This window comes from Rosa rugosa, chromosome 6 (genome assembly GCF_958449725.1).
Source record: "Rosa rugosa chromosome 6, drRosRugo1.1, whole genome shotgun sequence".
NCBI lineage: Eukaryota > Viridiplantae > Streptophyta > Magnoliopsida > Rosales > Rosaceae > Rosa > Rosa rugosa.
This window is the reverse complement of record NC_084825.1, coordinates 47504321-47513736: the sequence shown is the minus strand read 5'-3', so window position 1 is coordinate 47513736 and position 9416 is coordinate 47504321. Positions and strand designations below refer to the sequence as shown.

The 9416-nt window shown below is 38.6% G+C and overlaps 1 protein-coding gene across 2 annotated transcripts; it reads left to right on the top strand.

Annotated features, from left to right (window-relative positions):
- The first annotated feature begins 4838 nt into the window (after window positions 1–4838).
- LOC133715186 (serine/threonine-protein kinase ppk15) lies at window positions 4839–9386 on the top strand. 2 transcript variants are annotated; one of them, XM_062141578.1, is made up of 7 exons: window positions 4839–5312; window positions 5816–6578; window positions 6874–7153; window positions 7349–7456; window positions 7717–7995; window positions 8263–8406; window positions 8877–9386. In XM_062141578.1, the coding sequence occupies exons 1-7, from the start codon at window positions 5024–5026 to the stop codon at window positions 9063–9065; spliced, it is 2052 nt and encodes a 683-aa protein (XP_061997562.1). In that variant the 5' UTR covers window positions 4839–5023; the 3' UTR covers window positions 9066–9386. The 2 variants fall into 2 exon arrangements, with proteins under 2 accessions (XP_061997562.1, XP_061997563.1); XM_062141579.1 differs by having other exon boundaries at window positions 5186–5312; window positions 5788–6578.
- The last annotated feature ends 30 nt before the right edge of the window (window positions 9387–9416 follow it).

Here is a 9416-nt window from a genome sequence, read left to right as displayed (position 1 = left end):
TATAGAAGATTTATTAATGTGATTTGGGTGTAAATTAAAAGAAACGTATGTATGAGTTTTTTCTAATAGAATGTTGAATTTTTGGGTTTATATCTAATTTTCTCAAAAAAAAAAAAAAAAAAAAAACAGTTTCCTGTTCAGTCTTCTGTATATGGTGAAACTTGAAACCACACACACCTTTCCCATAAGAGATCGATATTCTGAAATCTATTTTGAAACCCTAGTCTATCGATAGTAAAATACATAAATACAGATGATACACGTATTATATTCCAGCATTGTGCGAATACGCTGAAGTCTGAACCAGAAATATAGTTCCAACGACATCGGCAGCATTTTCTGGCAACTATGATTCTGAATCAAGCAGAGGTTCAGGGCTCAGCACATGTTTATTATAAGCATTATGAGTTTCATATGTTTCTGTGGCTTCTGTCCTGCATGTGTTTATATATAATGATCCCTTTTTGGAGGAAAATATATATTGCTAATTTGCTATGTGCATATATATGTTGCCCTAGCTAAACATCACATGATCATTCATATTATAGATTTAAAGAATGGAAAAGGAAGAAAATCAGAAACTTTTTCTCGATCTCCTGCAGAAATATTAACATGTTCTTGTCTCATGTGTCAGAATCTTTTTTTTTTTTGACTTTGTCAAGGGGAACCCAAAGGCTTATTAGGCCCAAGATAAACTCATTCGGCGCATGTGAATTGCTCCAACTGTGCATTGCAGCACAGTGTCTGGCCACTTTGACAGATTCGGTGTTCGAACCTAAGTTGGGGAGCACACCCAACTAGGCAATAACCACTAGGCCACCTGCAGTGGTTATGTGTCAGAATCTTAATTAGTAATTAAAATAGAAGGGAAAGATCATCTTCAAAGTCCAAACCCCTTAATATAATCAAGAGTGTGGCAAGAGCGCATTATATCTCTAATTAACCTGCCCATGTTTGCTTCTGATCGAAAAGAATGAATCACATCAGCTTGAGTACGGAAAGTTATTTAGCCAAAAGAATTAATTATAATATGAATGATCAAGCCAAAAGAATTACCAAAGCCATGCCCAAAAGAATTATAATTAGCTATTGTGGTAGTTTAATTAATTAATTAATTGTATACGTCAGTTGTAGGCTTGTAGCTATCATTAGGTAATTCTTTTCCAGAAGTTTGTTTAGTTCTTTGAATTAGGTTTTGGAAACATTCAACTACTCCTTTTGTCTTATCATTATATTCCACGAAAAATCAATACATTCCACAGCCATCAGCTAAAGAAAAATCAAAGATGCTTGAAATATGCCTTTCTGACTTTAAGAATATCAAAGCATAATATAACCCGGGAGAGGATCCTCTCCTGAGCAAGCTAATTACTTGAGCTTCCTAACTTTTATACCAGACGATGACACGTGTCCATTATTAAATCCAATGGTCCACAATTTCTCCTTTTATCTTTTCCCTTCCCGTTCTCTCTATTTTCTAAGCTTTCTGTTCTTCTTTTCCTTTCATACCCTGAGCTAATGGTCTACGACCCCATTAGAAGTTATTGCACAATCGGGTCTTGTAATGCAACCACTTACATCGCCTCTCGGGGATCATTGAGTCTGACCCAACCTTAGAGACTCTGCGGTGGTGTTCAATGTCAGATACAGCTTCGAATTCTTTACCCCCTATATAAAATGGAGTGAAAAATTGGCAGGTTGATCGATGATTACTCATGTTGGTACAACTTAAAGCTTAAACCTGTTTGGCTCCAAAACCAGTTGGCTTGCAAACTGTCTCTTTTGAGCGAGTGATTGCGCAGGCGTGCCAGCACCGCGGGGTGCAGTCGTTGGGGTAGTCCCTTGACCTGACTTCTTCTTCAAGCGCTGTGGACGAGGAGAGCACCAACCTCGTCACAGGGTTCTTCTCTAGTCTTTCGGAAAAGGACTTTTGCCTTACGGATAAGGACTTTGGGTGTGATCTCTTCGGTCACCAAAATCGATACTCAACGTTGTAGGTTGAGCAGAGCAATCACTGGGAAATCTTGAGAAAGCACGGGGTTTGCTAAAGCGTATCTTTAGCTTCGCTGGGTTGCGAGGGCGTTACCCTTGCTTCGCTGGAAGTAACGGTGGCGGTTGCGCTCGCAGTCGGCTCCTGGGGAGACTGGGACTGGAAGTACGGTCGCCGGGTTTCAACAAGGTTGAAGGTTTGCTCCGGGGAGGCTTTGTAATCGCTAGGATTGATTGATATGAGAGAGGTCCTCTTTTCGTCCTTGAAACCTGGTATATATACCTAGGGTTTCGACTGTTCTTTGTCATAGAATGGATATTGATTGAAGTTTCCTATTCAATCCTCGCTACCCGCCTCCAATAAGGTTTCGTTTTCCTCATGGATCACGGAATGGGTGAAGCTGAAACCCAAACCCGAGTAGACTTATTTTTGGGCCGCAGGTATCGGCCCGTTATGCTAAACCCACTAAAGGATCTTGCCAAAATTACTTTTGGGCTCAAACAAAACCAACTCAGAAGTTCAAACTTTTGAGTGGAATATCAAACAACCCATAAGCAAAATTATGGTCAGGACCTGGTTAGACCTGAAATCTAGGGAGACCTAGACGCTGAAATGAGACCCAGTCTCACAGTACGTCCAGGTGATGATGATGATGATGAGTTGGGAATGGACTCCATGGATGTATATATCAAGAAAATCCAGATGTAATTTGACCCATAAACACCTGGAAGTAAAAGAAGAAAACCCCTCGCGATCCTTTCATGGCTGATACTTAGATTTTGCTTTGTTTTGGTTCGTGTGAGTGAAGAACACAGAAGAGAGAAGGGGAAGGAAAATAAAGTTGGGAAGAAAAAGACAAGGGAAGAGGGAGAAAAGGAAGGAAAAGATTAGGGAAATGAAAGGAGAAATTGTAGACTATTAAATCTCCACAATGAATACGTGTCGTCCTTTGGTATAAAGATTAGCTAGCTTGTTTAGGAGAGGATTCTCTCCCAATATGGCTTTCCAACGGGCAGTTGCATGATCGATTCAAATTTGAAATGGGATACGTACGAATTCAAGCAACGGAGAAAAGAGAATAATGAAGGAGACAGATGAAGATGGAAGCTAGCTAGGGCTTAATAATTATGATCATCCTTTTACTGTGTCATATGGCACATGGAAAAAGAAGGAAGCTGCTAGAAAGTGAAAAACTAAAGCTGTCTGTGCGTGTGTCCACAACTAGGGTTGGAGAAACAACATGATGATGAGCCGCGGTGGGTCGTGTTTACTCATTTCATGACCTCCATATGAAAAGTAGGTTACACCAGTAATACAATTGAGTGAAAGGGAACAATTGGATCCATCTTCCCCACAACAAGAATTTTGGACCAGTTTTGCATTAAAGAAGGCACGTAGCCCCAACTCATGTTGCGAAAACGTTTTAATTCCTACGAAATTTGGTATTCGATCGGTTTATTATAAAGACAGTAACACAAATTTATGACTTTCTTTGGCAGATGATCGATTTCATTCTCATGTATAAAAGAGATTGCATGTCAAACCCTAATCAATCTCATGGTCAGGCGAGTCATGGATTTGAGGATTTACATCCACAAGAACTGTATTTTACAGCTAACTACTTCAACAAACTAATTAATTTTACGTTACCTCTAAGCAATTCTGTTGAATATCATTTATGTAGGAAAAGTACAAACCAACCATCAAATGCTAATCCCCTTTACTAGATAGTTTGGTTTGGATTGAGCTACATAATGTTCTTAGCCAAGTTCAACGTCATTAAACGAAATAATTCTTTGTTGACCATAAAGCACCTATTCAATAGTACCTTGTGTTTGAAACTGGACCACATTTTGCTTAAGAATCAAATGACATAAATGAAACGAGAATGAATCATAATTATTGAATTTTGAGATTTGTAAGTAATCATATCAACAACAAACGTAAATTTAATCGCACGTAAATAATAAAGTGCAAATGCATATAAAATGAAATGCACATCTCCTTCAATAGTTAGTTTAAGAATAATGATATATCATAAAGGTAAAGTTGCAATACTTTTGCATGTGTCAATCAATTTCCTCGATTATGTGATGATAAAGGAAATTGAGAAATCCTATTCCATCTAATTTATTATAGTGAACTTTTTTTTATGACATTATTATAGTAAATTTTGTTTCCTCAAGAATCACAAAACATTAAAAATAATAACTATGTTTCATAAGGGACAGTTTTTAAGGGACTGTGAGGGACAAGTGAATCTGACGGCTGAAAATAAATGCACAGTTTTAAGTTTTTATAATTTCTGCTTTTATATTTAATACATGTGGTTGAGATGCATTTGTCCCTCACAATCCCTTAAAACTGTCCTTTAGGTGAGCAAATCTGTTATAATAATATACCTCATTATACTATTTTATGTAAGTATGTGAACATATCAGATATAAACCGAATCTACTTATATTTATTCTGTTAATTAATAACTAAAATTCCATATCTTTTCACATCAAATAACATGTCTAGTTGCAAGATTTCCTTTTTTCTCTTTTTCATTTATTAAATAAGGAAAGTACTAAAGCATTCAGTATAAAGAAAAAGAAAGGGAAAAAAACAATGCTCATGGAAGAAGATTGTAAGTGAGAAAAGTATAAGAAAGTGAAATTGATATGGTCCCCTAAACGACCATACGTGACTTCCCACCAATATTAGTAGAAAAAAAGAAAATTCATCTGCACCATTTTCCACTTGTAGGCCAATCCTCCCGCCACGTTTACGACCGAAACTACAGATGGGCCCACCCCCAAAAAAACCCAGAGGCCCTCACTTTTCAAAGTTGGTGAGACACCACAGCACCACCCTCTCTCTATCTCTTCTTTAGCTTCGGTTCTACAGAGACTGGGAGGAACTCTCTCTCTCTCTCTCTGTTTTTTATTACAAGCATGCAAGCCCGGAACCATGTCATAGTTTCCACTTCTGCCCCTCCCAGTTCCCTATATTACTTCCTTGCCACTTCTGCTCTGAGTTTCCACGTCCATGGCGGTCTCGGACGTCGAGGCAGTGCTCGAGTTCTTGAAGAAAAACGGGTTCTCCGAGGCAGAGTCTGCACTGAAAGAGGACATGATTGAAAAGGGCGATCTGGGTTCTTTTGATTATGAGAAATTCTTGTTTCCGATGGTGCCTGCGCCACCGCCGGTGAGAATTCCGGCGAGTTTTCAGAGATCGAAGGTTCCGGGTCTGGTTGAAGTCTCGAGCTCGCGATCGAGCTCCGGGGATGATGAGTTTGTGAGCGTCGGGTCTTCTAGTACTAATAGGTGCTCTTCAGGTAGTTCAAGTTTTGTTGACTTTTTAATCAAAATTCAGCTTCTAGTTGATTGCTATGAGCATATTGGATCATTAGTGTGATTGTTAAATCATTCTAATCACCTGTAGTGAGTGTATCACTCTCATAATGTTGAATTGAATTCGTTTAGTACTACATTCTCAGCAATCAAAATATTTATTTTATTCTTTTTTCGTGTTCAAGATAAATAAAAATGGTACCACTTTTTATTGCTGAATCTATTGGCTATGATGATTTTGATTTTCTTAGATGGATTTCGGAATAACGAAATGTTGCATGCCCTTTTGCTCCTTTTGTCACTGATCTTCGGATGATATGCATATTTGAATGCATGTTTGGAAATTAACCAAGCATAGAGCACCTGCAATACTCATTAACCCAAGGCTGATTAGATTTTCAGTTGTCAAAAGAATTGTGATGCTGATCTTGCCATTGCTTTCTTTCTATTGGTTGGTAGTGAAGTCCCAGCCTTTTCTCTTTTGCAGAATTTACAAATCCATATGGAATTCGATCTACATCTCCAGGCAGTTCCAAGGCTTCATCTGATAGATTCTCACAATTCGGCACCGCACGCGATTACCATGATTTTGATATGCAAAATGACTTGTTCTGGCATGATGAGAAAGATGATGCAGACTTCATGACTCCTTGCTTTGACGGGGTAGACTTCTTTGGCTGTCCCACTGAGGATAAGTTCATCATGACTTCAGACGCTGACAAAAAAAACGAGGACCTGCTGGGTCTGCATCATAAATCGGAAGCATTTCGATCAGAAATAAGCCTTGATTACTTGGACAAGAAATGTCTTACTAATATTTCTTCCACGGATGCCAAAGGTGTTTGTGTGACAGACTACTGTCAGTTTGAAATGAAACATCAGCTTGAAGGAGGCTCTGAGGAGGAGCCTGCTGGTGAAAAGTTGAAAGAAACTGATTTGGATATCTCCCATGTGAATGTTTTGGGGGGTTTTCCTTCCGTGAATAGAATAAGAAAGAGTTCTAACTACTCTCCTAAAAGGAGTTCCACAAAGGGCTGGTTGGAAAATGTAAAAGGTTCTTCTGATTTACATGGTAAGATTGCAGAGAAAGATATCAGGCCGGATGGAATTGACAGCTCTGAAGTTGGAAACAGTGATGTAAATGAAGAATCCCATGATCCTGATGAAGACAGTGATGAAGTTTCTATGTACAAAACTGATGAGAATGAGTATGAAGTTTTCGATTTAAGAGTCATACACAGAAAAAACAGGTTTGTTGGGTATAGTCTGCTTTGTGTAGCTTTGATTGAATCGTAGCTGAATTCATCGTGTGCATGTCCAGTGAACTAGCACTTTTAAATCATTACAGACCAAGTTAAGAATAAGGCACCACATTTATGACATTGACAACTTAATGATTCATCATTACTAGGAAAAACACATAGCTTGAGAGGGTCTTTTTGTATCTATGTTTGAATCTTTACATAGGGGTTTGAGCTTGTGCACATGTGTTTTGGTACTTGATATGTATCTATCAGTTTTAATAATGTGTTGTGCCATTTGCAGGACTGGATTTGAAGCAAACAAGGATCTACCTATTGTGCTAAAGACCATAGTTGCAGGCAGATACTATATAACTGAATATCTGGGTTCGGCTGCTTTTAGTAGGGTTGTACAGGCTCATGATCTTCACACAGGAGTCGATGTTTGCCTCAAGATCATCAAAAATGATAAAGATTTTTTTGATCAGAGTTTAGATGAGATTAAACTTCTTAAGTTTGTAAACAAGTATGATCCTGCAGATGAGCGCCACATTCTGCGACTTTATGACTACTTCTATCACCAGGTATACCTTTCTGATCCAAGATAAAAAGAGATTTGATTTAATTTACTTCATTTTGAGCAAGACTTGTTGATTATCATCTCAGGCAGGGAAAATGGTGATTGTCTTTATCTTTTCTGCGATGATTGATTGGAATCTTTACAATAGCATGTATCTTTAGATTATTTTGTGTGCTTAAATTTCTGGTTTATGAAACAGGAGCACCTCTTCATTGTTTGTGAGCTACTCAAGGCGAATTTGTACGAATTTCAGAAGTTCAGTCGAGAATCTGGTGGAGAAGCATACTTTACATTAAGAAGGTTGCAGGTTTGTCTGACTATGCTCTCTCTCTCTCTCTCTCTCTCACCCTCCCTCCCTCCCCTCATAGTTTCAGTGCTTTTGATTGTTAAAATGCCATTACGTTGCCGGGATATATCTCAGCAAAAGTGATTTATTTTGTTTACATCTACCGTACCTTCAAGAACATATTAATTTGATGCACATAGCTTTCTGCTCCTTGTAAAATTATATAAGAAAGTAAGAAACAATACAGCCAGTATGGAACTTAACCGTGTACTCTTTAACAGGCCATAACCCGTCAATGTTTAGAGGCATTGGAATTCTTGCATCACCTGGGAGTTATTCACTGCGATCTCAAGCCTGAGAACATTCTCATTAAAAGTTACAGAAGATGTGAAATAAAAGTCATTGATCTTGGAAGCAGTTGCTTTCGAACAGACAACTTGTGCCTATATGTACAATCTCGTTCCTACAGGGCTCCTGAAGTCATGCTTGGGCTCTCATATGACGAGAAGATTGACATGTGGTCTCTTGGATGCATCTTGGCTGAGCTATGCTCCGGAGAAGTATGTCCCTTTGTGGCTTGGTTTTCATTATATTGAGCTTTGTTTTATTCATTATGCTGAGTTTTACTGTATAATACTAATTCCATGCTGGATGCCTGATTCTTTTTGTCCCCTTGGAACTTACCACTCTGTTTAGGACCTCTGATATGATGTTTTCTTTGGTTTACCACCACCTTGGGGGAATAACCGAATAAGTTATCTAGTAGAACATTCACACGCAAATAGAGATGATGTTAAAGATGATTGCAATGTCTACATCTTGTTCAGGTGCTCTTTCCGAATGATGGGATTGTGACGATCTTTGCACGTATCATTGGAATGCTTGGTCCTATCGATCTGGATATGTTAGTGAAAGGACAGGAGACAGACAAGTACTTCACAAACGAATTAGATCTCTACCACATAAATGAGGTTCATATTCTAAACCTTATCTAAATATTAGTTGTAGAATCTTTAAAGCTTGTCATGCTGTCCTCAAAGATTCATACATGAATAATATGAAAGGGAAAGTATCTTGCTGTTTAATGACAATTTAACCTACCATCTTAGACGGTGAAAAGAAGTTACAATTTCTTTATGGGTTCTTAAATAAGAAATCATGAATTCTTTCTTTCTACTTTATTTGTTTTTTTTTTTTTTAAAAAAGGCATTTGGACTAAGAGAGAAATTTGCGTGGGGCACCCGCACCACGTGTCTCTACGGCAGACCAATCACCTCCGAGCAGGGGGGTGTTTTGGGTATTGTATATTTAAGGAGCAGGGGTGTTTTCGGAAAAGACAAAAAAATTTCTTCCTCCTGATTGGGCTGCCGTAGGGACACGTGGTGGGGAAACCCCCACCTAAGTATTTGCCTTGGACTAATGCCTGCAATCCCATATTCAGGAGACAAACCAATTGGAATACATAATCCCTGAGGACTCCTCCCTGGAGCAACACCTGCAAGTAACCGATATTGGGTTCATCGACTTTGTCCAAAGCTTGCTTGAGATCAATCCCCAGAGACGCCCAAGCGCAGCGGAGGCACTAGAGCACCCCTGGCTTTCCTATTCATACGAATCGAGTTCTTTCTAAAACTTGTGTGGTAATGGTTTCCCTAGTGGCTTTGTTTATATCTCAGTTTTGAAGCCCACTTTGTGAGTTGCGCTGCATCCTTTGAGCACAGGACTGGGATGCCTCTTCCATATTGCAGTTTTGGTTTCTGTACATGCTTTGTTAATATTATCATGCCTATTAACAATTTAACATATCCATAATTCAACTGTACAAAACGCTCCACCCACATGGTGGTTGGCTATTCCATAAACAGAATATGAGTGACCAAATCATTAGAAATGTAATAAAATCATCACTGGCATTGATTTGGGTTTTAGATGCCAATGACTCAATTGAGTATAGAGTTCCTGTAGTAGCATGGTGCTGTTT

What these genes read in the sequence shown, in the direction of transcription:
- LOC133715186 (XM_062141578.1), top strand. Translation starts at nt 5,024, where the DNA reads ATGGCGGTCTCGGACGTCGAGGCAGTGCTCGAGTTCTTGAAGAAAAAC. An exon ending in GTCATACACAGAAAAAACAG is followed by an intron (nt 6,579 to 6,873) that starts GTTTGTTGGGTA and finishes TGCCATTTGCAG; the next exon opens with GACTGGATTTGAAGCAAACA. An exon ending in ATGACTACTTCTATCACCAG is followed by an intron (nt 7,154 to 7,348) that starts GTATACCTTTCT and finishes TTTATGAAACAG; the next exon opens with GAGCACCTCTTCATTGTTTG.